The sequence below is a fragment of the Pseudopipra pipra genome, chromosome 16 (genome assembly GCF_036250125.1).
Source record: "Pseudopipra pipra isolate bDixPip1 chromosome 16, bDixPip1.hap1, whole genome shotgun sequence".
Taxonomy (NCBI): domain Eukaryota; kingdom Metazoa; phylum Chordata; class Aves; order Passeriformes; family Pipridae; genus Pseudopipra; species Pseudopipra pipra.
The window spans coordinates 2,276,780-2,304,034 of NC_087564.1; the positions used below are offsets into that span (position 1 = coordinate 2,276,780).

The 27,255-nt window shown below is 59.1% G+C and overlaps 1 protein-coding gene across 6 annotated transcripts; it reads left to right on the top strand.

Moving 5' to 3' along the window:
* The first annotated feature begins 1,045 nt into the window (after nt 1-1,045).
* On the top strand, nt 1,046-26,887 carry SRL (sarcalumenin). 6 transcript variants are annotated; one of them, XM_064672606.1, is made up of 8 exons: nt 1,046-1,153; nt 8,876-9,805; nt 11,685-11,783; nt 12,748-12,843; nt 16,334-16,369; nt 21,021-21,137; nt 21,803-22,036; nt 23,210-26,887. In XM_064672606.1, the coding sequence occupies exons 1-8, from the start codon at nt 1,093-1,095 to the stop codon at nt 24,019-24,021; spliced, it is 2,385 nt and encodes a 794-aa protein (XP_064528676.1). In that variant the 5' UTR covers nt 1,046-1,092; the 3' UTR covers nt 24,022-26,887. The 6 variants fall into 6 exon arrangements, with proteins under 6 accessions (XP_064528676.1, XP_064528677.1, XP_064528678.1 ...); XM_064672607.1 differs by having other exon boundaries at nt 11,688-11,783; XM_064672608.1 differs by lacking the exon at nt 16,334-16,369.
* Nucleotides 26,888-27,255: the final 368 nt, after the last annotated feature.

The following is a 27,255-nucleotide window of genomic DNA, read 5'->3' on the forward strand; positions in this document are numbered from 1 at the left end:
CAGCTCACTGCTGAGGTGGCGGGAACAGCTGGGGCTGGTTTTAATAAGACCACACAGCTGGGGTGGGGTCAGTGTCCCCCCTGCCTCAGGGATGGCACCTCTGGTGTCCCTGTACCAGGATGTAGGAGGTACCCATCTCTCTCTGTGGCTTTTTTTTTGGGGGGGGGGGACCCATTTTTCCCACCTCTCTGCATCCCCTCATAGCTGTGGGTCTCCCACTCCCCCTCCATGCTGTGGCCATCCATGGTGTCCAGCTAAGGGATAGATCTTGCCTGCTCCCTACCATCACCCCCTCCCTCCCACCCCCATCTCAGGGTCAGGGGCTCCCTCTGCTCCCACACTCGGCCTCTTCCCCAAGGAAAAGCTGGGTCACAGCCCCCCAGAAGTGGCTCCTGCAGTGATGGAGCCCAGTGGCCCCTCTGCTACAGCCAGACTTTGGGGAGAGCACTGGGTGGCTTTTCCCACAAGCGAAGGTGCCAGGAGCTGGTGACCCTGTGCCTCTGGCTGTGGGGAGGGGACACTGCCCACCGTGCCACGCTGCCAGCACAGTGCCAGTGACAGTGGGGGCACTGTCAGGGTGGAAGGGACACGCCTCGCCTGTGGGGTGTGTGGAATCGGGTTGTGACCTGTGGTGCCTTGAGGGGACATCAAATCAGCCCAGGACCAGGTGCTTGGGGACACCCCCCTTCGGGGACACTGCAGTGCTGTGCTGCTCAGCACTTCCCCTCCATAAAATCCTACTCCACCCCAAAGGGGCTGTGGGAGCTCAGGCAGCCCAAGGAGCTCCACTACACCACGCCAGCAGGACACTGTGACAGGGACAGTGACCCCACATATACAGTGCCACCCCAGGGACCCCACGCCAGGAGGTGTCCTGTGCCACTGCATCCCGACACGAGCCGTTCCCAGCGCTGCAGTCCTGCCGCTGTGCCCCGTCCCCATCCCTGTCCCCATTCCCAGGGAGGGCCCCTGGGAGCGGAAGAACGGCGGCGGCAGCATCTGTGCGGGCAGCTGCCTGCCCTGCCTGCCCTGCCCCGCGCCGACGCCGTATAAATAGAGGCAGTGAGCGTCAGGGAGCTCCTGGCAGCCACCATGAAGGGTCTCAACCTGCTCTGCTGCTGCGTGGCCTCTCTCCTGCTCCTCAGCACCGCAGGTACAGCCACACACCGGCCTGGGGGGCTGCTGGGGGCACCCCCGGGGGCTGGGGGTGCCCGTGGGGCTGTGGGAGCTGGCAGGGCTATGGGGTCCCCACAGGGCTGCAGGTGCCCTTGGGGCTGTGGAGACCCCGTGGGACTGCAGAGATCCCACGGGGCTGTGGGGACCTGTGGGGCTCTGGGTGCCCGTGGGGTTATGGGGTCCCCATGGAGCTGTGGGTGCCCATGCAGTTATGGGGTCCCCGTGGGGCTGTGGGTGCCCTTGGAGCTGTGGGCACCCCATGGGGCTTTGGGGAACTCGTGGAGTTGTGGGGTCCTCATGGGGCTGTGGGGACCCCATGGGGCTGAGGGTCCCTGCAGGGCTGTGGGTGCCTGTGGGGCTATAGGGTCCCCATGGGGCTGTTGGTGCCTGTGGGGATCCCATGGGGCTGTGGGTCCCAATAGGACTGTGAGTTCCTGCAGGGCTATGGGGTCCTCACGGGGCTGTGGGTCCCCATAGGGATGCTGGATCCCATGGGGCTGTGGGTCTATGAGGCTGCAGGTGCCCATGGGGCTGGGGGGGTCCCCAAGGAGGCTGTGGGGTCCCCACAGGGCTGCAGGTGCCTGTGCAGGGCTGTGGGTGCCCTGCAGGGTTGCAGGTACCTGTGGGGCTGCAGGTCCAGGTAGAACTGTGGGTGCCTGTGGGGCTAAGGGTGCAGATGAGGCTCTGGGGTGCCCGGTGAGCCCAGCCTGTCCCCAAGTGCTGGGAGCAGGGCAGGGTGGCAGGGGTACAGCTGGCTGGGCTCCCTGGCAGCTCTGCCAGGGCTGCAGAGTCACCCCAAAACGTGCTGGGGGGCCAGGGACAGGAGGGGATGGCGGGGGGTGCAGACTGGGGTCCCTCCTATGGAGTCAGGGTGGGCGCACGGGCTGTGCTGCTGCTGCCATGCCCTGGGGGCAGTGTCACCTGTGGGTGCCATGGTGGCTTGATTTTGGACTGTGAGGACTTGGGGGGGGGGGGCCGCCAGGGCTCTGGGGATCTCTGATGACCCCGGACCCCCTTCCCCGGGCTGTCCCATCCCCGCTCAGCACCCCGATCCGCGGCCGGGTGTCCCTGGGGCCGCGTGGTGGGGCGGCATCGCCGGTACCCTTGCTTGCCCTTGAGTTAATTTGGGCTGGTTCTCTGCCTGGCCGGGCTCCGGCGGCCGCGCAGCCGGGAGAGGGGGGCGGCTATGTATGGAAACAGCCGTGTAAGGGGACACTGCGCTCCCTGCAGCCCCCCCGGCCGCCCCCCCGCCCCGCGCCGCCGCAGCCCCGCGCTCCAGCACCCGCAGCTGCCGCCTTCCAGCACCCGGCACCCCCCGCCCCGCCGAGTCCTGGCCTTTTAAGGGCATCTTGGGCCATTCTGGGGAATGAATGGGCTTGGGGGCCAGTGACACACCCCGACAGTGCTGGGGTGACCTCCATGGGGCCACCAGTCAGGCCTGTGGGTGGGGGTTGGAAAGGACCTCTATGGGCGTAGCTGGTGGCAGGTGGCACCTCTGGCTGGGCTGGTGGCCCTGTGGGACATCTGGGGGCTGTCACCATGGTGGGTGACACCAGCCCAGGTCTTGGTTGTGCTGAGGCTGGCATGGCCCTCTCAAAGGAGGCCCCTGGGGTCCCCAAGGGGTGGCTGAAGCCCCCCAAGTCCCCACACTTGGCATCTCCTGCTTATTGAGAGGTCCCATAATTTATTCTGATCCTGTAGGTTTGGAAAAAAGCTGTAAGCAGTGGCACCTGCCCATGATTCTGCTCCACAGGGACTGGTGGGATCTGCAGGATGAGTTTTGCTTTTCCTTTGGTGCCAAGCCAGGCTCTTGGACCCAGGTCCTTTGGGGTGCAGGAAGTGGCTTGTGGGGGATGTTTCTTCTGTTTCTAGGCCATGTCTTTCCATTCATCCCCTGTTTGGTGAAGAGAAGGGTGGGAGAGTCCAATGGGGAACCAAGGCCTTCACTGAGGCATCATGGCAAGGCGTGGTCCTCAGGATTTAGTGATGCCTGGGGCCACTTGGACCCTGTCACCATTCCCAGAGGCCAGGTGTGGGAACTGCCCTGTGCCTGTGCTCCTACAGTCCCAGCAAAATGACCCATGGCCCATGTGGCCAGGGCTGGCAAAGCTCCCCAGCATGGCCAGAAGCCCCAGCAGGGACGAGCACCCACTGCTCCATCCACTCCTGCCTGCAGGAAGGTCTCCTCCTCCTGCACTCACACCTCGGGCAGAGCTCGGCCATCCCAGGCTGGGTGACCCCTGTGGCCACTGGGAATGGGCCACATGGATGCTGGCAGGGCAGTGCCCAGACACCACGCTTGGCAGCTTTGCCCTGGGGAGCCTTTGGCCCCACAGCCAGCACAGATTTGAGTGGGATGGCAATGCCATCACTGCCTCCAAGCTGAGAGAGGGACTGGGGAAAGCCGTGGCATGATGGTGTCCTCCTGCAAGGCGCTGTGGGGCTGGCACAGACAGCCAGCATGGGCCATCCCCCTGGGAGTCCTCATCCCGCCTCAGCCTCATCAGCCGGGTCACCTCGGGATGAGCTCCATCACCACATCCTCATGGCATCTTGGGCTGTTCCCCATCTCCCAGGGCATGTCACCTTGGGGTATGTGCCATCTCATGGAATGTGTCACCTTGGGGTGTCCTCCACCATCTGGAATGTGTCACTTCACGGTGGGCCCCACCTCCCAGGACAGAACATCTTGGGAGTGGGACTGTGGGACCCAGGCACAGTACCCATGGAGACCCCCCACCCTGACCATCCCAGGCCAATGCTGCCCATGATAACCAGCGTCCCCAGAGGTGGGGACAGCTGTGTCCCAGTGACACCCCCCTGGACTCACTCCACTCCCCAGCGTTGGCACAGCCATGGACACCACTGGCGTTGAGTGGCTGCAGTGAGACAAGGGGCTTGGGGTGCATTAGGCACCCATGGATTTTGGGTGCTTGTGCCACCTGTATCCCTGTCACACCCCTGATGCCACACCTGGAGGAGACCCTGGTCCCTGTGGGTGCCCCATCTCACTCCCAAGCTGTTTGGTTGAACAAACCAAAGCAGATGTTGGGCAGGTTGGCTGTGCTGGGACACCCTCTCCATCAGCCACCTTTGCCTCAGTTGAGCAAGAAGGCTCACCTGTGCATGGCCTTGATGGCACAGGGACACCAGCAGGTCTCTGTGAGGTGGCACTGGTCTGGGAGGGCCGTGCTGTGCCCAGGGAAAATGCTTATTCCACGTTCCCACCGTGTCCCACTCACCGACCCGGGGTGTCAAAACCCCAGCCCGGCAGCAGGTCGGGGTGACCAGATCATTCATGGAATTGCCTGTTCCCTGGGCTCTGCAGGAATAGCAGGGCTCTGCTGGGCTATTTTCAGCCCACGGGGACATTTCCCCTGTAAGTGATAGCTGGAGGAAGCCGTGAGCCCGTGTGCCGGTGGGGGCTGCCGGCGGGGCCGGGGAGGCTCCGGGCGGGCACCCCGAGCCAGGATGGGGTGTTGGCAGTGCCAGCACAGCCCTGGTGCCAGCCAGGCACGTGGGTCAGCCCTCCCCACACATGGGGCATGCCATGGGACAGGGCTCAGAGCTGTGTGACCCTGTCCCTGTGCTGGAGTCCCCCTTGCTGCCGGGTGAGACCCCCAGGGCTGGGTATCCCTGCTTGGCTCCGCCAGGCAGTGTCTGCCCAGACATTCCCATGGATTTGAGGATCCTTTGGGAAAACAGGCCATCACGCATTAGAGTCCAGTTTGGCAAGTCCAAGGGCTGCCCAGGTGACCAAGAATGCTTGGGATGACCCAAAGAGGGATGGGGAGCCTTCCTTCACTGAGGAAGGCTCGCCCTGAGTGCATGGAGCATGTTCCTCAGGGGACACTCCTGGGATGGGTTGGTGAAGCCTCCTGTAGGTTGGAGGCCAGGGGACAGGCCCAGTGTGACCTCTTGGAAGTCCCTCCTCCATCCCCAGCTGTGCCACAGCATGTCCCTCAGGTCCCTCAGCATTTCCCTGGGCTGCAGACCCTGCAAGGGTTGATGTTCCTCAATGTACAGCGTGACATCTGCCTGTGCCAAAACACCTGATGTTTCCGGGCTGTCTTCTCACCGACAGACCCAGATCTCCTCGGTCAGGAAGCAGCGGGTGCTTCATCTCCCACCTCCCTCGTCTTCCTGTCTTCTGCAAGTCAGGGGTTCAGGGTTCCTTCCAGATCTTTAGGGTGGGGAGACTGGAATAAACACCCTGCAGCATTGATTCCCCATTTTCATCTCTATATTTAGAAAGCTTCAAGCCTGGTTTTAATCCCTTTGGTAGATCCTGGCGAGGTTTTTTTTACCATTTTCTAATCAAAATATCATGCGGTTCTATCCAACTCTTTATAGAAATCAAATCAACTTATAACTTTTTTCGACTAAACCTTAAATCTCCTGCACAGATGAGGCCAATTAGTCTGACAAAGCTGTTTCCTAGACCTCCCTCTGCATTGAAAAAACTGGAATGTATTTGCTTTATGCTGGTGTTTTGGGATCATGAAGGCTCTGGGATGTGATGATGTGTCTGGGCATCCTGGGTTTTGGGGTGCACGAGGGTCTTGTGTCCTCTGGGCTGCCTGAGCCCTTGTGGGACACTTCCCTCTGAAGGTGTTGGCCTGGCTGGCTCCAAACTGGTGCTGGGCCACAAGCCAGAGGAGCACCAGGGGTTCAATCCCAAGTGGAAGCCATGGGGACCTCACAGAGCCTGGTGGGCAAGGACGTCATCATGAAATGGGGTCTTGTGGAAAAGGGGGGGGATCTGCAGCAGGTCCAGGTGGAAAATCCCAGGAAGTCCCAGACTTTGTGCCCAGTCATTCTCCACGAGGTTTCAAAGAGCTTTTTCAGAACAAAGGCAGGGATGGACAGTGCAAGGTCCCCCCAGGATCCCCCAGGGAGGATGTGGGGAGTACAGGACTAGCAGGAGCCAGTGGATAATACCCCAGGGCTGCAGGGGCTGGGATCCAGGCAGGGGAAGGGGGCGTGTGAAAAGCCATTCCCTGCCATCACCAGCCCCACGCTCGAGGCTCTGATTTCTGCTGGAGGGGGAGAGTGTCCCTCCAGGGCCACCTGTGCCCATCAGTCCCTCCTCACTGTCCTCCTGGAGGATCCGTTTCGGCACCAGGTCTGTGCCGTTCTGTACGTCCCCGTGCAGGGATGGAGGGGACTCCGGGATGTTCAGCCTCCGGCAGCCATCCCTATCCTTCCCTCATGGGCTTTTCCCGGTGCAAACAAGCTGTGGCACCCTGTGGCACACAGAGTCCCATTGTGAGCTCTCCATCCCTGCTGTCACTGCTGGGAAAAGGGTCCCCAGGCAGCTGACAGCCCCCCAGGACAAGACTGGGGGTGGCAGGGGCAGTGCAGGACAAGGATCCTCTGGGAGGTCAGGTCCCTGAGGGGAGCAGGGCGAGGGCTCCTCTCCCAAGCCACCCATCTGCTTGGCACAATGCAAGGTGTGAACACAGGGAGCCCCGGTGTCACTTTACACCGTGGCTGTCCCCTCCCGGAGCCCACGGGGGCCCCCAGGGGCGGACGTCACCCTTGGCTGACAGCAGGGTGAGGGGCCGGGGCCAGCGGCCGAGGGGCTGGGGCTTCACCACTGCTCCTCCCGAGCCCCACGTACAGTTGCTGCTGCCCTATTTTTAGCCCCCGGCGGGTGCACGGAGGGTGTTAAGCCCGTAACCTTCGGCCCATTTCACGCTCGTTGCCCGCCCATCTGCAGGTCAGCACAACTCACCCCACCAGGGACTGGGAGACCATGTAGGGGAAACAGGAGGTGCAGAGGGGACAGGGACTTTGTGTAAGACATTGAAGGTCACAGGACAAAAAGCCCATGACCAGCACACTGGCAGGAACATCCCCGTCGGAGCGCCTGGGGGATATTTCCCTTTCCCTGCGAGGGATGGCTGGTGGTGGGCACTGGGGTTGCAGTTGCACCTGGCCATGGTGGGTGATGGCCCCTCTGGGTCAGAGGAGACACACAGACTCCAGACAAAGCCCTCAGGACATGCAGGGTCTCCTCTGCCTGGTCCTGCCCCCCTTCTCCACTTTGACCATCACTCCTCTTCCAGCCCTCCAGGTCAGCAGCTATTTTGGGCCCAAGCTTACAATATCCCCATTCCCATCAGATTAGAGGACCCTCCAGTGACCCAGGCTGGTTCCCAGACCATCAGGGCCAGGCAGGGGCATGTTGGCCCTCAGCCACCCAGGGTTTTGCAGGTCAAACCTAAGATGTTCCCCTTCAAGCAGCACCTGCAGGGTCCCAGGGGAAGGTGCTGCCTGAAAGACAAAGGCAGGAGGGAGGAGGGAGGAGGGTGGGAGCTGCCCACCACCCATCTTCCTTCCATCTGGGAGCTGAACTGGTAGCCCAGATGCACCTGCAAGCTGTGTGCCAGCAAAGGACAGGGAGGTCAGTGAGGGCAGGGACAGGGTGACCCACGCATCCGGTCTGGGCACGGTGAGGAGCCGTGGCGGCGGCTCTGTCGTGCCAGGGAGCCGAGAGCCGCTGGGAATGCGGGCAGGCTGGGGGCAGCCTGTCCTTCCCAGTGCCCGCTGCTGGCATGGCACGAGCCTCCCAGTGCGACCCCGTCCCAGATAACAGCCCCACGGGCACAATGGGGATACAACCACCCACCCAGCGTCCCAGCCAGGGCAAACTGGGCTGAGTGCTCTGGGGCTGGCACTGTGCTGCTCCCAGCCCTGAGCCTCCCGTACTCAGCCACCGTGCCCCAGCTTTGCTGAGGTCCTGCTGATGCTCCACTGGACACTGTCCCACGGCTCCTGCACGGACACGGCGTGGGAGCTGGAGCAGAGGGCTGCCTGTGCCCAGCACTGCCCGCTCTCCTCCCGCAGCCTGGGTGGAGACTTTTTTCTTGCTTGGCATCTGCTTGCCAGCTGGTGTACAAAGGAATTACTTTCCTCTGAAATGCTCCCCTGGCACTGGGCGTTTGGGGGGATTATTTAGACTAGCAGCAACTGTTTGTAATGGAGACAGTATAGCCATGATCTTTTATTTTTGGCACCCGTCGACTAATGTTAAATTGCAGTTGGAGCCTATGGAAAATACGGATGGATTCTCCCGGGCCACAGAACAAACTCATTGTGTCCCCGCCAGCGGCACGGCGAGGCAGATGCTTTCCTAGTGAAGGGACACTCACAATAAATAGCTCCCGAGCCCTGCAGCCAGGGTCAGTCCCTGCCTGTGGAAAGGCAGGACCCCGTGCTGGGAAGCCCCTTGTGCCAGGAAGCTCCTTCCTCCTCCTCCCTCTCACCCTGCCACTCACCATGGCTGGTGTGATGCTCTCCCGAGTCAGGGCTGGGGAAGGACCCTTTTAACCTGCCAAGTGCCCACAGCCCCTGTCAGAACTGTTATTTTTACTGCTTTCCCCTGTGTTTTTTTAGGGCTGCTTTGCCACCTTCCTGCAGTGCTTTGTGGTGGGTGGCAGCCCCAGCCAGCACAGCCACAGAGCTCCCTGCCAGCCCGGCTTTGTGCCCCACAAACACATCTTTGAGCCCAACTTCTTGCGACGGGGACAGAAAATTGAGCTGGGACTAGAGAAGGTTTGGGGACGAGTTTAAACCTCTTGGTAACAGCCACAACTCCTCCCCCAGGGCCCCCCGTGCTGGCAGGGGTCGGTGGGTGCCCCAGTAGCCGCGTGCCGGCGCGGGTGAGACTGACCGAGCTGTTCTCATCGTTTAGAGCCGCGCGCCCCCGGCACGGACCACGGTGCTGCCGAAAGCCCCCTGCCAGCCACAGAGCCCCGGCTGGAGGAGAAGGTGGCTGATGGCAGCCCTGAGGAGGAGCAAGACAGTGGCACTGCCAACGCCTCCTTGCCTGGCGCCGCTGAGGAGGGACGTGGAGAGGGGGAGGAAGAACCGGCACGGAGCCTGAGCAGGGGCCTGGGGCCAGGTGCCAGCCGGACAGAGGAGACCACCGAGGAGAAGGGCCAGGAGGGACAGAGCCCAGGGGAGGATGCCATGGCAGCACATCACGGAGGGATCCACGGGTCTGGCACACAAGTTGCCAATCATGCCCGGGAGGATGAGGAGCCTGGCATGGAGAAAGGAGGCTCTGAGGAGCAAGGGCAGCCTGGGGAAGAGGAAACAGAGGAGCCAAGAGGAGCGTCTGCTGTGGAGGGGGGAGAAGAAGGGGATGAGCAGAGCTCGGAGGAAGATGATGAGCAAGGAGAGTCTGACAAAGGTCAACACGGGGCGTCTGAGGAAGATGGAGGCAAGGGAGAGTCTGAGGAGGAGGGAGATCCTAAGGAGGAGAAAGAATCTGAGGAAGATGGTGAGAGGTCAGAGAATGAAAGTGAAGAGGGTGACAAGGAAGCAGCCAGCACTTCCGACAAAGAGAGCCATGGCAAACCAGCAGCTGCTGGCATGAGAGAAGCCAGGGATGGCCCTGCCAGCTGCCATCACCCACCCTGTGAGGACGAAGAAGAAGACCCGCCAGCAGCAGATCCACCAGCAGCAGTGGAAGACCCACCAGCAAAAGAAGACCCCCCAGCAGTGGCAGAAGACCCCCCAGCAGTGGCAGAAGACCCCCCTGCAGACAATCCCCCAGTGGCAGAAACAGAGGTCCCCATCACCCCCCCAGCTGCTGCCGAGCCCCAGCACAGCCAGATAGGTTGGAATCTTTTCTTGTGGGTGTGCTCTAGCGGCGAGAGTGACCTCCCATCGACCCCGGTGGAGCTGAGCTTGGCACATTAAACCTCGCCTAGTGCATGGCCCTGTCCTAACGCTTGTGCTTCCCCACCTGCCCCTAACACAGCCGTGGGCAGCCAGGGTGCAGCAGGAGCCCGCAGGTGCCCGTCGTGCGGGCGCTCGGCACAGCAGTACCAAAACTGGCTGATGCTCCCCTCGCTCCACTGTAAGGCCATGATGTCTTCCCAGGGATGTGGAAATGGATAAGATTTTTAAGCCCCAGGCCCCTTCCAGCACCCACAGACATCTTAAAGGCTCTTTATTCTCCACCTGCAGAGTCCTCCGGACCCTCAGCTCGGTGCAGGGGCAGGATGCTCCCGGGATGGTGGGTCTCTTCTCCACCAGCTCTTGGCTCATAGGGAAGGTGTGAAGAGCTAATCCAGGCCAGTGAGTTATCAATGCGCTGGCCCCGCTCAATCAGTGGAAGGCTAACTAAGGAAAAGGGACACCCCCCACCATGATTTCCTAGAAATACTTGTAGACTTTGGCCCACAGGCTGGGCAGCGACCTTCGGACCCAGCTGAGCCTTTTTTTCTCTTTCATCTACTAACGTGCCAGCTCAAAAAACCTCCCATTTTTCTCAAAAGGCAAGCCCAGTTTGGTCTCTGTGGCTTCACTTGGCAAGTCAAAAGGTCTTCCTCAGTCCAATGCTCTGTAGATGCTCAACACAGTCCCATGGCTTGGTGGTGCCCCCCTTGGCCCTGGTGTCCCCAGCCCTGTCCCCAACCCCCCATTACAGCCCAACCCAGCTCCCCTTACTGAAAAGCTCTTGGAGGCTATTGGTGTGCCAGCACCTCCATGGTGAGGACACCTCTGTCTCCAAGTTTTGGGGACGCTGAGGTGCCTTCCCTGGATGGAGGCAGCTGCTTCATGCTCCCCTCATCTGGGACAGAGCCACAAGGCACAGGGCACCACGCAGAGGGCTCCAGGGTGATATGGAGGCAGAGGTGGGAGAACTGGGAGGGGATGGCCCTGCCGGCAAAGGCGAGGCAGCCAGGACGTGTCAGGCTGGGCCATCCCCCAGGAGCCAGAGCCAGCCCCAGCCTCATGAATCCCGGCTCAATGTATAGTTTTGGGGGGGAACGGGCAAAGAGAGATGTCAGCGTAGAGTCTGCACTCAAGGCTGAGCCCCCGGGGAGCCACAGCCGTCGGGGGAAGCGCCGGGGCCCCGTCGGGCAGCAGCTGCCACGCGCTCGTTCCGCGTCCCAACTCTGGGAGCACCTCCCAGGCACGTCCTTCGCATTCCCCGGGAGCGGCCGGCCCCTCCTCGGAGCCAAGCAGTGCCCACGATGCTTCCCCCAGCAGGCACGGCCCTGGCAGCCTCCAGGAGCCTGTGCAGCAGGGAAGGCACGCGGCACGCCGAGGGTGACAGCGGCTGCAGCGCTGCACGGCGCGCCCGCGGGATCGGGGGGTGTGTGCACATCCCCACGCCACCAGCTCGGGGGGTGTGTGAACATCCCCACGCCACCAGCTCGGGGGGTGTGTGAACATCCCCACGCCACCAGCTCGGGGTGTGTGTGCTCCCCACGCCACCAGCTCGGGGTGTGTGTGTACATCCCCACGCCACCGGCTCGGGGTGTGTGTGCTCCCCATGCCACCGGCTCGGGGGGTGTGTGCTCCCCACGCCGCAGGCTCGGGGGGTGTGTGCTCCCCACGCCGCAGGCTCGGGGGGTGTGTGCTCCCCATGCCACTGGCTCGGGGGGTGTGTGCTCCCCACGCCCTCTCCCCGGCGGTCGCTTGCGTGAGCTGCTGTGTGCGTTCTCCCCTCCAGCAGTAACAGGTCTCTCGCTTTTCTCCTCCAGAAGAGGTTGAAGATGCCAGCGAGCCCACCAAGCGTGACCGGTCCCACTTGGAGAACACCCTCAAGCTGAACGAGGAAAAACCTGCCGATGATGTCTCAGGTGAGGGAGCCATGCACACCCTGCTCCTTCAGCCCACACCGTCCCTGCAGGACAGGCTCCTCACCACCCTGCACTAAGAGCATGGAGGGGATTTTCCTTCCCTAGAGTGTTTTGATTTTAACCTTCCTTCTTCCAGGTCCAGTAATGCCACATCTTCAGTAACTGTCCTTTGGCTGCTCTTGGGTTAGCATATTTTAGGTATTTTAAAGACAGTCCCATGGGTGTGCAAGAATTAGGAGGGTAGAGAGGCTGGAAGATGCAGTTGGCAAATCAGACATATCTCTGCCCAGAGAAACCTGGGGCAGCTCATAACAAAGGGCTGGGATTTTTATTCCAATTTTTTTGGGGGTTTTGCTACTCTAAGGATTTCTTCTGCAGGCCCCGTGAGTGGTCTGGGCTGGTAAGACAGTGATAAGAGATACTGTAGAAAAAGGTCCTCCTTTTTTTCCAGTGAGCAGTTTAAGGGCCATGCCAGGGAGCCCTGGCACATTGGTGGAGGGGTTTTTGGGATCGTGGGTGTTGAGTGCTAAACAGCACTTAGGAGGGATGTTCCTTCCATCAGCTGCTGGCAGCAGATGGGGACAATGCCCAGCAAGAAACATTAGCAGGCATCAAAATTGTAGAATCTTAAAATGATTTGGGTTGGGAGAGACCTTGAAGAGCATCCCGTTCCAAACCCTTTCCGTGGGCAGGGATACCTTTCACTAGCCCAGGTTGCACCAAGGCCTATCCATCCTGGCCTTGGACACTTCCAGGGATGGGGCAGCCACAGCTTCTACAGCAAAATGTGTGACTGGGATCAGTTTGGCCAAGATTTCAGCTGTGAGCCAAGTCTCTTGATCCACAGCTGAGCCACCCTCAGGACCTGCAAGGAATGTCCCTCCTGCAGGGAATGCCCCAGGGAGGGACTCCCCCTGGGCTGTGGGGTTTGCCTTTCACCTGCCCATGTGTTCTCCCCCCCCAGGAGTACTGCAGCGGCTGAGGAAGATCTACCACTCCTCCATCAAGCCCCTGGAGCACTCCTACAGATACAACGAGCTGAGGCAGCACGAGATCACAGGTAATGCCACGGGCACTGGGGTCTCCAGCACCACCAGGTCCCTGGGATGCAGATAACAGCGCAGAGAGCAGATCATGGAGAGCCTCAGATAGTGTGTCTTCCTTTGCAGCTTCCCAAGAAGTCCATGCACATGCTGGGCTTAGAGGCCATGCCCTAGTGAACCCAGTGGCGGGGTTTCCTGCATCTGCCTTAGCCCATCTGCTGTCAGGGCCATCTGTGTGGGCTGAGCATTGAGCCCTGCCTGCTCTGGGTCCCCCACCTGCTCAACATCAATGCCCTGTCCCCCTGCCAAGCAGAGATCACGGCCCAACGAAACAGCCTTGGCAAGGAAGCTCAGGACCTCTCAAGGCTGGGGATGAGCCTTCTGGGGGTGGCTGGAGCTGGCATCCTTCCTGATGGGTACAGGACACAGCCATGTGGGCACGGTATCCCTCAAGCTCCACAGCCTTCACTCATCCTGAGCGTTGGAGTTTCCACCCCTTGGCAATCTCAGGCACGTTGGATGGGTGAGCAGGTCCCTGTGGCCCTTGGCATGGTGTGGGCTGAGCCCAGCCCCACACGTGTCCCTCCAGAAGAGGAAACCCTGCCCCAAGATGCTCACAAGGTATAAAAAGCTCTTGTGACTACAAGCAGCCTCACTTTCCAAGCACAGAGGGCTCAATCCTAAGTCTGAGGTCCCTGTTCACTGGGGTAGCTCTCCTATGAACCCCTACCCAGCCCCTGTCCTGAGCCAAGGCCAGATGTCCTCTGATCATGCAGGGGATGCTGGAGTCCCTGCTGCTGGTGACCCAGGGCTTCATGCCCACATCCACCCCCTGCCAAGGTCCTCAAGCTGTCCTCCATGTCCTGCAGCTCTGTCTGCATCCCCAGCTTTCCAGGCCCAACCACCTGAAGCCACACCCTCTCTCCTGGTGAGGCAGGACCAGGGTACGCCCTCCCCACAGATCTGCCTTTTACAGCTGGACTTGCTCCACCAGCACAGAGGTCCTATGTTCAGCTGGACAAACCCCTGGGATACATCCCTGTAGGGCAGAACCCCCGTTTTCCAAGCATCCTCACTGCAGCTCCTAAACCTGGGTCAGACATTCCATAAACAGGCTTGAACACCTCCCTACCCAGCCAGCCCATCTCCAGCACGGAGCCAGTGGGGAGCACAGGGAGCCCACGGGGCAGGGACAGGGCTGTACAGTCCTCACCACCAGCCCAAATCCTGTCCCCTCAAGACACAGAACATGCTGGACATCACCCACCACCCACCCACGGGATTCTGGAAGGAGTGGGTCTCATAGAACACGAGCTGTGCCCTCACCTGCCTTGCTCCATACTAGTGCCAGTGGCTGGGGACCACGACTCACTTGCCACGTGGGAGAGTAACTGAGGGTCACAGCAACACGTCCTGCTGCAGCCTGACTGTCACCCCACAGCTGCTGGATTGTCCCCTGGCACAGCCAGCACAACACTGCCACATGCCTGGGAAAGGAGCACCAGGAACACAGGGCTGGCATCCCAGCATGCACCCCCACAGCCTGCTCCTGTCTCCATCCTGGAGCTCACCGGTCCAGCAACACCCCAAACTCCTCTCCAAGGTGCTCTGGTCCCTGTTGGTGGCATTTGCTGTCACCTCAACCTGGGACACAGTTTAGGAGGACAACTGGGGTTACACGGGCAGCTGGTGGGCTCTAACCCTCACTTTGCTGTTCACAGCCAGAGGACACAGCCCCCAGCCTCAGTTCCAGCCCTCAGGGCATCCATCCCTGCCCTTCATACATCCCATGCCCAAGCAGCCACCTCCCTGCTCCCTTTCGGGGAGGAAGCAGTTGTTTCTCGGGTTCCCACTGCCTTTCTCCCTCTCAGCTCCTGAGGAAACAACCACTAACCCTTGTGTTTTCCCAGCCCCTCTCAAACCCAGCTCTCGAGCAGGACTCACCTCAGACAGCAGGTCCTGGTGTGCCTCACAGCCTCACCTCAATGCTCCGTGGTCTGTTCCACCTCACCATGAGGAACAGCCGCCCCTTGGGCTGACAGTTCTCGGGTCAGCCCCCAGCACACACCCCTGTGCCCTCCACGGCACCACCATGGTGCAGATGCTGCTCCAGGGCAGGGCACAGGGATGCTGCCTTGCCTGCAGTCCTTGGCTCAGCTGTCAGACAACCTCACCTCCAAAATATTTCAGTGGTCACCAAACTCCTTGAAGGATCTCTGACAGCCCAGCCATACCCTGGCACCCACAACCCCATTCTGGAAACCTCCAGCTCAGCAGTTTGCCTTTCATACCCACGGATCCAGCTTGTCCCAGTCCCTCATTAGCAGTGTAATTAGAGAAACCTGCACATTAGTTACAGGGTTGGCCCAGGGAGCCCTCTTGACCTTGCAGGGCAGGTGAGGACGCCCTGGGAGCCCTCTCAGCCCTTCCTCTGCACGGTGCCCCTGTCCTGAGCAGGCTCATTCCGTCACTGGTGTCCCTGCAGGGAGGGAGATGCCCCCACCCCCGTGCCCACCCATAAGAGGGGGGAGGCTGGAGGTTGCAGAGCTGCTGGCTCAGCTGGCTGGGAAGAGTGGGACAGCTGGGAGAGCAGCAAGGCAGGACTGTCACGGAATATGTGTGACCTTTGGAGCTGTAAGCCAATATAGAGGGGTGCCATCGCAGGCACCCTCGCCCCTCCATTACACAGCAGCCTTCCATTTTGTCTCCCTTCCCATCGGCTCTGTTCACAGCAGTGTAATCCAAGGAGCCCCTCTGCTCCCTGCAACATGTGAAAACACCCATGGAATTGAGTGTCACCTGTCCTGGGGGAGTTGTGACTGTCACCATCAATTCTGAATTGTCAGGGTGCATCCCAGAGAGCTCCCACACACCCTCTGCTTAAGCCTGGCAGATGCCATCTCCTTCTCCCTGCCTGCCACCCTCCCGCCTCTCCGCTCAGTCATCCCACGTGGATGCAGGCACGCTCCAGCTGGGTCCAACCGTGTGCTGGGAGGGACTGTCCCTAGCTGAGGGTCAGGGAATCTCCCAGTCCGCCAAAGGGAAGCTTGCTGTGAGGTCGTGCCAGGTTGTGGTGCATGCTGGTGGACCTAATTACTGATATGTGCTAATTAGCAAGTGTCCCCCTGTAAGGAATGACCTCCCGGTTGCCATCACCAGCCAGGGGGTGGGGTACAGATGACCCCAGGACACTTGCCAGGTTGGTGGCTGTCCTAGCCCTGGCTGGCTGGGCTCCGTGTGCTCAGTGAACGCCTCTGGGGAAGGCAATAACCCTCTGAGCAGCATAGGGTCGGGGTGCAGGACACCCCGAGCCACATCCCCGTCGTGCAGGAAGATGAGTTCAGCGCTTATTCTGGGAGCTGCAGGTCGCTCACAGGCTGTAACTCCATCTCTCCTGCTGGGAATGTGGCCGTCAGCTCCCTCCTTCTCCTGGGCCAGACCCGGGCTGCTGCCTCCCTCCTCGGACTCACATTTCCTTTTCTCTCTCCCCGTGTCCCCTGCTAACAGCTTACCCCGGACGCACCCTGGGCTCCTCGGCCACAGGTTGGTATCGCTGCCTGCTCCCTGCATGCTGCCGGCGCTGCCTCAGCTCCCCCTGCCTCCGGCTTTCCCAGGCAGCTGTCCCAGCACAGCCACACTTCCCTGGCACCGAGCAGACCCAGCACCCGCCATGCCGTGGCACTCACTGGGGCCAGTGTTCCCAGCCCTTCCACAGCCTGGTACCTGTGTCGCTGCACTTGTCCCAGCCTGACTCCACGTCCCAACAGCCCCCTCCTTCCTGAAATTCCCACCTCGCCCAGGCCATTCCCCTCTTGGGTATATTCCTCTGTGTTTTCCTCTGGCCATGGCAGTTCGTGGTGGTCCTATGGGAATGGCTGAGGGAGCTGGGGGGGCTCAGCCTGGAGAAAAGGAGGCTTGGGGGGACCTTCTGGCTCTGCAACTCCCTGACAGGAGGGGGGAGCCAGGTGGGGGTCAGGCTCTGCTCCCAGGGAACAAGGGACAGAACAAGAAGAAATGGCCTCAAGCTGTGCCAGGTGAGGTTTAGATTGGATATTTGGGAAAATTTCTTCACTGGAAGGGTGGTCAGGTGCTGCCCAGGGCAGAGGTGGAGTCCCCATCCCTGGAGGGATTTAAAAGCCATGTGGATGTGGAACTTGGGGACACAGTTTAGTGGTGGCCTTGGCAGTGCTGGGGTAGTAGTTGGACTTGATAATCCTAGAGGTCTTTACCAACCTAAACAATTCCATGATTCTATGTGCTGGACTTACAGGTTGATCTCTTATCCATTGCATAACTGGAGGAGCCCAGCCAGTAGCACACACTATAGTGGGGACCTCTTCCCACCCTTCATCTTCCTGCACACAGAAACTTTTGTGAGTGTCCACCCTTGATCCCTCCTGGCTGCAGTTTAAGCTGCAGCTGTCCCAGTAACTCGGGCTGGCCCCTGCCCGGCGGCCTCAGCCCCCCTGAGCTGGCTCCTCTCCCTGCCTGTCCTGCTCTGGGTGTGCTGGAGAAGCAGGAGATGGGAGACTGTCCAAGAAATGCCAACCAACACCCAGCCCTTCCCCGGGTCCCCGTGCTGCACCACGGGGACAGTGTCCCTGCTGAGATACAAGCAGGGGAATCCCATCTTCTGTCCTTCCTGTCCTGCCCTACAGCCACGCTGCCAGACCCTGCTGAACTGGGCTCCTTTGGACACGGATACAGCTCTGGCAGAGCTCTGCCAGGGCCTGGAGAGCCTCTGGCTCCCTGTTGTACCAGTGTGCCAGCAGCAGAGAGGGCTGTAGGTATTTATAGCATATTCCAATAGCTGCCTTATCTGCATCTCTGGTTCGGGCACTTGCAGGTTGCCTGGGTGGGTGTGGGCACGGGGGGGGCACAGTGTGGAGGAGGCACAGGCCATCTGCAGCCACACTGGCTCGTCCCTCCACCTGTGGGCACACGTGTCTTGAGGATACTCATGGATTTTGAAGCTTTGGGAGTGAGCTGGCCAGCCCTCCAAGGGCTGCTGGATCCGTGCCATGGGCAGGGTGGCTGCTGGTGTATGTGGTTCAAGGATGGGGTGGCAGCATGGGTGATGCTGGGAGACTCTCTCCAGGTGTTTCAGCCTTCCTGGGTGGTTTGAGAACAGAGAAGACCTTTGTGTCTGTGGCTCAGTCTCAACCAGGAGAGGAAGGAGGTTTTGCCAGGTCCTCTGCTTTGCCCAGAACCCTCAGGACAGACTTGCACGTGGGGGGTGAGCTGGCACCAGGCCCTTCAGCTGGGCTTGAGGACAAGCAGAGGGAACATCTGGCCCAGTGTTAATCATAGAACCATGGAATGGCTTAGGTCAGAAGGGATTTTAAAGATATCTCATTCCACCCCCTGCCATGGGCAGGGACACCTTCCACTAGCCCAGGTTGCTCCAAGCCCTGTCCAACCTGGCCTTGGACACTTCCAGGGATGGGGCAGCCACAGCTTCTCTGGGCAACCTGAGCCAGGGCCTCCCCACCCTCACAGCCAAGAATTCCTTCCCAATGTCCCATCTAACCTTGCCCCTGTCAGTGGGAAGCTATTCCCCCTTGTCCTGTCACTCCAGGCCCTTGTCCAAAATCCCTCTCCAGCTCTCCTGGAGCCCCTTTAGTCACTGGAAGGGGCTCTAAGCCATCTAGTCTCCTGCCCCAGAGCAGCAACGCTCCTAACAAAGGGCAGCCTGGCATTGCCACAGGAAAAAAACCTCCCAGAAAGCCACTGCTCTAGGAAAGAAAAACTACCTGGGCATGCAAATTGGAATTGCAATTTTCTGCAACCCCCAGAGCTGAGCAGCCCAAGCAGGCACAGGCTCTGCGGGGGGATGAGCTGGAGGCTCGTCTGAGCTTGAGCTGGGAGCGAGCAGCCACAGGGTGGCTGGAGAGAGCCGCCGTGCTGGAGCTGCCGCCGTCCCAGCACAGCCTCCGGCGAGCTCTGGCTCCTTTCCGCTGTCCGGACCATCAAGGTGACCCAAATTGCTGCTGACAGACACGGCACGAGGACATAGCAGGGACAGATGCCAGGCCGACACCCTCCCGGGTGGGAGATGCTCCCTGCTCTCGCAGACTCTGGGCAGCAGCAGGAGAATCCACGCATGGCCCCATGTCCTGGGAGCTGCTGTGCTCCCTGCAGAGCTGCAAGGACCCAATGCCTGGCACTGCCCACACGGCCCACGGGGGCAGAGGTGGGCTCCACAAGCTGAGGGTGACCTGGCAGAGGGGCTGCCCCTTGGCAGAGGGGTGGACGTGCAGCGGAGCCGGAGCTCACGGGTGCCCACGTTCACACAGCCACACCTGGCCAGGGAGGTGTTATGAAAGAGCACACAGGGACCCACCCCAAACCTCTGGCACAACATCACAGGGGAATAATAATAATACTAACAACCATCTGAAACCCGATTACAGCTGGCAAGCAAGCAGAGCAGCGGCGACAGAGAGGCAAAGGAATGATTAATAATGAAAGTCTGAGGTTTCAACATTTGGTTTGGTCCTGTGTGAGATGACAAGGTTGGATCCCTGTGGCTTGCAGGCAGGGAACGGGCAGCAGAAAAGGTCATCCATCCCCTGCTTTGGAGGTGCTGCCCTGCTTTGGGGTGGAGGGCTGAGCTGCATGGATGCAGCAGTGCCCTGTGGAGAGATGTCCCCAGCCCATTCCCTTGCCTGGTGGTGACATGGTGGGTCTGCAATGGGCAGGAGGGCAGGAGGAGACTGGAACACTCTGCCCAGCTCCTGTGCCCATGGTCAGATGGGTTCAGTGTGGAGCTGCCATGCAGTGCCCTCCAGCGCCTTCGGGGCAGGAGTTCAGCACCATGGGGACTTTGTGGCTTCCCCCATGTTGAAGATGGATCCCTGGCTTTATGGAAAGCTGCTGGCTCCTGTGTGGGCAGCAGCCATGGAGGAGCAGGGTCTCTCATCTACCTCAGGGAAAATAGCTCTGCCTTAGGCATAGGGATGAAGAGAAGGTGCCGAGGGCAGCACAGCTCAAGGGCATCTCCTTGCCTTGGGTCACGGTGGAAGGCTCAGCTCTGGTTGAGACAGCAGCTCCCAGCCCCTCTGGTGTCATCCAGCCCATCGTCTGGCTGGAGTCCTGCTGGCAGCAATGGGATGGACCCATCCCCATCCTGAGTGTAGGATGGGGCTGGTTCCCACCAATGGGAACTCACTCACCCAGTTTTCACTTCCATTCCTGGCCTGATTTGGACCTGAACCGACCATCAGTCTCCTGGCTATCCTGGGCACAGCTCGGGGGCTGGCACGAGCCAGGGCCTCCTCTGGCTCTGCTGACTGCCTGCTCGGTGTCCTGGGGGCTGGGGGAGGCTGGGCACTGTGGTCACAGGCTGATTGCAAGAGTCCCATTTGAGCAGGGATTGCTCCTGGGGGGGCACTGGCTGTGTGTGTCCAGGGACCTCCGAGCTCCTGGACACATGACATGGCATGAGGACAGGTCTTTGTGGGCACATCACCAGCCTCCTGGGGAAAACTGCTGAACTTGAAGAGTCTGGGATAGGGGCTATAATTCACTCTCCTCCTGTCTTTCCCCCAAGCCCAAAGTGGGGCTGTTTGCCCGGCCTGCCCTCCCCACATCCAGCTGGAGCCTCACACCCGGCTCACACCCAGTGTGACCTCCCGTTTGGCCAGAGGGTTGGGAGCCACGGCCCGGGGGCAGATCCCTGTGAGGATACGGAAGAAAGGCTTGCAGGCAGCTGACACCAGGCTTGCACCGCGCTTGCCAAGCCCCGAAGCTCCTGAAACCACAGCAGCTCCCTCTGCACGAGGTGCTCTCCTGGCTCAGGCATGGCCTCCTCCTCGGCACGTCCCGTGCTTTGCGGCGGCTGCCCTCGAACAACACCCCCACCCCGCAGCCAGCCCCACACTCACCCCGGCTAAACCAGGACTGAACCGAGACGGGGTTTAAAAGACCTTCCAGTCCTCCGTAGTAGAAAGGCCAAACCTCGGGGAACGCCAGGCAGCGAGGTGGGCTCTGCCGCAGAGCACGGGGACGTCCCGGGGCCGGCGCTGGGCAGTGCCTTGGCTGGTGAATGGCTGGTGGCCCCCGAGGGCCGGCTGTTGCCCCGGCAGCACCACCGCGCTGCTCGGATGGGATGCTCGTTACAGCCGGGAGCTAATGGCACGGCGGCGGCGGCTATTGTTCCTTCACTTCCTCTTGTTATTTCCCCTCTCCGCAGATGGGGAGATCACTTCCAAGCCTATGGTGCTATTCCTGGGACCGTGGAGTGTCGGCAAATCCTCCATGATAAACTACCTCCTGGGGCTGGACAACACTCCCTACCAGCTGTACACAGGTACCACAGTCACCGCTCTGCATTTCCACACCTTGTGGCCAACAGTTCCCAGCCACGTGCCGTTGATCCCCCTTGTCACAGCAGGGAGGTTGGGATCTGGCTGCGGTGCCATCACAGAGAGAGGTTCCCCATCACAGCCCAGGGCCTGTCCCACTCCCCAGGGTGGAGGAAGGTGTCTCTCCCACAACATCCTCAGGGATGAGGCTCCCAACCCCTACAGCAGCAGTCACATCACAAAGGCAACTTGCCTTTTTCTTCCCACCATCCCTCCTCACATGGAGCCAGATAATTCACCCTCCCAGGAGAAAAGTCATTCCCCTCCTCCCTGCTCCCACAGATGTCCTCTCACAGCCGAGAGCAGATGCCCGTGGCCACCTCAGTACTGAGGTAACGAGGCTCCTGGGAGGGGGTTTCCCAGGGCACCTTATGTAGTCAGGCCATTTCCAGAGCAACCAGCCCCACAGAAAACAGAAAAGCCCCACTGGCATTTTCCCAAGAAGTTTGGGCAGGAATTTCACAGTCCTGCTACTTGCCCTGCCCCGTCTCTTGGAAAGCACACAATGCTCCTGATGTTTGTGAAGCTCCCAGTCTCAGGCCAGCCCTGCTGAGTCCATAACCTTGGCATGGATTTCACACCTCTTGCTGCTCCTCTCGTTGTTGCACAGGGGCAGAACCCACCACCTCCGAGTTCACTGTCATCATGCACGGCCCCAAGCTGAAGACCATCGAGGGCATCGTGATGGCTGCTGACAGCGCCCGATCCTTCTCGCCCCTGGAGAAGTTTGGGCAGAACTTTTTGGAGAAGCTGATAGGGATCGAGGTGCCCCACAAACTGCTGGAGCGAGTCACCTTTGTGGACACCCCGGGCATCATCGAAAACCGCAAGCAGCAAGAACGAGGTGGGGGTTCACTGGGTTCATCTGGGGGACCCCAGAAAAGATGCCATAATGATCTGAGGTGACAAAGGTGGCTGAAGCACAATGGGGAAGAGCCCTGGGCCACAAAAGGGGTCTTGCACTGGCGGGGATGGTGACGTTTGTATGCCCATGGCTGTGGCAGCAGCAGTTCAGATCTGGGGAACATACACAGAGCAGGCATTTCTGCTGTTATTTCCTCAGAACTCCTTGGGCTGCTGATTGTCCACCTCAGCTGACCGGTTAATGCCCTGTTTGTCACCCTTGGAGCCAGGCTTGGCCAATGGCTGGTGCTCCAGAGGAGCCCAGACAAGCACCAGTCTGTTCCCAGAGCACCTGGGGTGCCAGGACAGATCAGCAGTGCTCCTTGACCTGGATATCTGCAATGATGTGGCTGATGAGCGTGTCCAGAGAAGGGAACAGAGCTGGAGAAGGGTCTGGAGCGCAAGTCTGATGAGGAGCAGCTGGTGGAGCTGGGGGGGTTCAGCCTGGAGAAAAGGAGGCTCAGGGGGGACCTTCTGGCTCTGCAGCCCTCTGACAGGAGGGGGGAGGCAGGTGGGGATCAGGCTCTGCTCCCAGGGAACAAGGGACAGGACAATGGCCTCAAGTTGTGCCAGGGGAGGTTTAGGTTGGCTATTTGGGAAAATTTCTTTGCTGAAGGGGTGGTCAGGCACTGGCACAGGCTGCCCAGGGTGGTGGCATAGTTACCACCCTTGGAGGGATTTAAAAGCTATGTGAATGTGGCACTTGGGGACATGGTTTAGTGGTGGCCTTGGCAGCGCTGGGGGAATGGCTGGACTTGATGATCTCAGAGAGCTTTTCCAGTCTTAAGGATTCTGTGATCCTGTGATTCAATATCTGCTCACAGGAGCAGCAGGAACCTGTGGCCTAAACTAGGGAGAAAGATTTCAAGGGGGAGCTGAGGGAGACAGGTAGTCACAGCCTCAGACATCCAGAGATGGATTTTTACATCTCTGAAGTGTTTTAGCACATGAGAAACAGTTTCTAGGCTGCAGGGGAAGTCCCCTGTGCCTCACACCCCATCCAACCTGAATGAGGCACAAGGCACGACAGGCTCAAGGTTTATCTGTCTCTTGATGAAGGGACTCACCCTGTGCCGGCCACTACTGCTGGATTTCTCTCTTTCCTCTCCTAAAGGTTACCCGTTCAACGACGTGTGCCAGTGGTTCATTGACAGAGCCGATCTCATCTTCGTTGTCTTTGACCCCACGAAGCTGGACGTGGGCTTGGAGCTGGAGATGCTGTTCCGCCAGCTGAAGGGCCGCGAGTCCCAGATCCGAATCATCTTGAACAAAGCCGACAGCCTGGCCACCCAGGAGCTGATGAGAGTCTACGGCGCCTTGTTCTGGAGCCTGGCTCCTCTCATCAACGTCACAGAGCCACCCAGGGTGTACGTTAGCTCCTTCTGGCCCCACGACTACCACCCGGAAACCCACAGAGACCTGTTCCTCAAGGAAGAGATATCGCTCCTGGAGGATCTCAACCAGGTGATTGAGAACAGGATGGAAAACAAGATCGCCTTCATCCGCCAGCACGCCATCCGGGTGCGCATCCACGCCCTCCTGGTCGATCGCTACCTGCAGACCTACAAGGACAAAATGACCTTCTTTAGCGATGGAGAACTGGTGTTCAGGGACATTGTGGAAGATCCTGACAGGTACTTTATCTTTAAGTCCATTCTGGCAAAGACCAATGTCAGCAAATTTGACCTCCCCAACCGTGAGGCTTACAAGGACTTCTTTGGCATCAACCCCATCACCAGTTTTAAGCTGCTGTCTCAGCAGTGTTCCTACATGGGAGGGTGTTTCCTGGAGAAGATTGAGAAGGCCATCACCCGCGAACTTCCCGATCTCTTGGGAAGCATCGGCTTGGGGAAGAAGCCCAACGTCCTCTCCTGCGACGTCACCGGCTGTGGTGAAACCCCAAAGAATCGCTACAGGAAACCCTAAGGTGATCCATAACCCAACTGTCCACATGTTCCTACTGGTGAATGAGCTTATGTCTTATCTGTCCAAAAAGCCATGGTTTGTTAACCCTTTGAGTGCCGCGCTGGCAAAGGCTGCCGTACGATGAGGACTTTGAGTCGTTGACCTCGATGGCAGGGGAAGATGGGTGGGCATAAGAAAGAGAATAAAAACTGTGAATTCCTGACATTTTACCTTTGTTCTTTCGAGTAGAAGGCAATGTTTAAGCTGTAAGTATGAGCAGTGCACAGGGAGCTAGAACAGCAGCTGCTTTTCCACTGATGCCAAGAGTGAGTGAAGAGGAATTTCAACCTCTGCATCCCTGAAGACACGAGGGAGCGAGCACGAGGGCACGGCATGAGAGCACAGGGGAGAGCAGTGACACACTAACCCAGGCACCACCGGGAGCCCCAGGACAAAGTGCTGCTCAAGGAAAGAGAGGCCAGGACCCAGCTGTGGTTTTCTCGCACAAACACGCTACAAATCTCGGCAAATATTGATCTTGTTTTTCTTTCCAAGACTTCTAGGTCACCTGGTGAGTTCTCCTTCCATTTAACAGCTGAGTTGATCCTCTGCAGCCTTCACCTGGGCGTTCACCTTAAGGAGGGGCGTTTGCAGGGGTGTTTTTAGCTCCAGACAAGTAACCATGATGGGATTTGGAAGTCCATGACAGAGGAGGAAGTCGGTTGGAAAGGAGTGGCCAGCACTTGCTGAGCTGTGCTGGAGGAGGAGCAGATGGTCCCACAAGGAGCTGTGAGCAGGGTTTTATTCTCCTGTGCCAGCACAGGAGAGGGCACTTTGTGCCTGTGAGTGTCATTAACTCAAAATCCACGCTGGCAAGTCCTACCTGCGGACCAGCAGGGCTCTGAGGGTGAGGATTTGGCAGTTTGACCTTGTTCAAGTCCATGCTGATGATTTTTCAGTCAGACCCCCATGTTTTTGTGCTCCACAGAGGGAGGCAGGAACAGGGGGTCACTAGCTGTGAAGTGAAAAAGGTCACATCCCTTTTGCCCACCTGCTGCTCTGCCCTCCCCAGAATAGTCCAGGCAGGTTTCTGGGGCTTGTTTTCCAAACTCCTCCCATTTTAGCCATTTGTTGGCTCATTTCTGAGCATCGCTGCTCAGTCCTGAAGGAGTATTGCTTTGGAAGCACCCGAGCAGGGTGAGGTTCCCCGTGGACAGCTGACCTTGAAACCTGGCCCTCATGGACAGCACAGCTGGCTGCTGACCCAAACCAACCAGGAGGTAGATTTTTTTGTCCTGGATGGAGACTGGCACCTTCAAGCCCACCCTGGACCTGCTGAACATCCTTTGCCCTTCCTCCTGCCAAACGTCCATGGTGAAACCTCTGGAGCAGAAGGACTTACCTTGGATAAGAAACAAGAGGACATGGAGGTGCTGGCTGAGGCAAGAAAAAGGCAAAAGGAATGAAAGAGGGAAAGAGAAAGCTGGAAATGGAAGGCTGTGTTGTGATGGGAAGGGTGTGAAGGGCAGCACCCCACATCTCCATGTGTGCAGCGGGATGTGAGCTAAGGCAGGAGAACTGTGGGAGCTCCACATTCCCCATGTGCTGCGAAGAAAAGGTCCCCTTGAGTCCAGGTGAGTTTGGGGGGACGCTGCCCCAGGGACTTCCACACTCCTGACCTCTGCTTTGAGGTAGGACTTTACATTTGAACTAATAAAGCCAAGATCCAGATCTACGTCCAAGCACGGGAAGGGACACGGCTCAGGCAGAGGGATTTTGCCTGCAGTGCAGAGGGACTGGAGGTGCAAGGGAAGGCGAGCAGGATGTCAGAGAGAGCAGCAGCCAGAGCAGCCTGGAGAGAAATGATGTGCTCATGAGTCAGTGCATGAGCTCAAAGTGATGTTTCAAACCTGCCCAAGTGCTGCTGCCCCTCCACTGCCGTTCCTTCTTTCTTGTACATGATCCCGTTGCTCGTCGGTGTCCCTCTCCGTCTCACTGCTCACTCTCCTCCACTCGACTGGTCTGCATGGTTTTCTCAAGAGGTAATGGAATTGAAACACTGACAGAAACAGGCTAATGCTGCCACTGTTCCTGCTGTTGCACTGTGTGTCACTGTCACATTGAGCAAAGGCCATCAAACATTTCTATTTGCGAGGTTTGTATCGCACCATCTCTGTCCTTGTTGCCCTGTCCCCCTAAAGCCCGTGGGGTAGCCAGGGAAAGGCCCCCCACCCCACAAGGAGGATTGCCCCTGAAGGCACTGTTGCTCTGTTCTCAGGCTGCTCCCATTGTTCTCCCCATCCTTTCTCTGGTTTCCTTTTCTCTTGCTTTATTTTCCAGCCCTCATCGCCTCTCCTCCCTTCCTCTGCCCTTCGGCACCTGCATGCCCCGTGCAAAGCCCTGTGCCCACGTCTTGGATGTGGCTCCTCTGTGACAGCAAAAACCTTTTTCCCCCTCTGCTTGGGTTCTCCTTCTGAATCAGTGGCTTCAGCAGTGGTGGTCTGTTCCCTGCTCCCCGCCACGCACGATGACTCTGCTCCGTGCTGGCTCGGGGAGATGACACCACTGCGATGCTTCCTCTCCCGTGGCTCCAAGTGGCTGTTAGTCCCAAGAGGATTGCAGTTCCCAGCCCAGCTCTTGCTGAGCTTTCTTAGGAGATCTCTGGGAATGTGGGAGTGGAAATGGGGAGCAAGGAGGCCTTTTCATTCTGCGAAGAAACCCCAAGCACCCACAGCACTGGGGCGGTGAGCGTCTCACCCAAGAGCACTGCGGGAGGGAGGGAGCTGGAACACAGGCCTGTGTAGATGCTCATGATCGTGTGCATTGGGATAAAACTGTCAGCTTGAACATCAGCCTGTCTAATAAAACCTGGTATTTTCCAAACACATTCCCTAGAGATGCTTGTTTTTTTTCTCCTGCTGGTGTGGGAGTGAGCGCCAAGGCTGGGGAGGCTGAGGGGGTGCAGCTGCAGGGAGCAAGGCAGGAAGTCCCATCTCCTTCCCTGAACCCCAGCCTTATCCTCATCCCTTGCACAGGATCTGCCAGCCATGCCTCAGTCATTTGGCTGCTTTTCCAACCTGGCTTCCTGTGTCTTAGGCCCAACAGGCAAAGCAAACCCCAGCTCCTTTGCTTTGTGCCTCAGGGCAGAGTGATCCTCCCTGGTGAGACAGATCCTTGCTCCAATCTGCCCCAGGAGATGCTGGCTGGGGACCAGGGCAGAAGGAAGGGGTCAGGGACCATGGAGGGAAACAGAGG

Bases quoted from the DNA above. Each gene is read 5' to 3' on its own strand.
- SRL (XM_064672606.1), top strand. From the start codon at position 1,093: ATGAAGGGTCTCAACCTGCTCTGCTGCTGCGTGGCCTCTCTCCTGCTC. The intron at 12,844-16,333 runs GTAATGCCACGG...CCCTGCTAACAG, and splicing joins GAGGCAGCACGAGATCACAG to CTTACCCCGGACGCACCCTG. The intron at 16,370-21,020 runs GTTGGTATCGCT...CCCTCTCCGCAG, and splicing joins CCTGGGCTCCTCGGCCACAG to ATGGGGAGATCACTTCCAAG.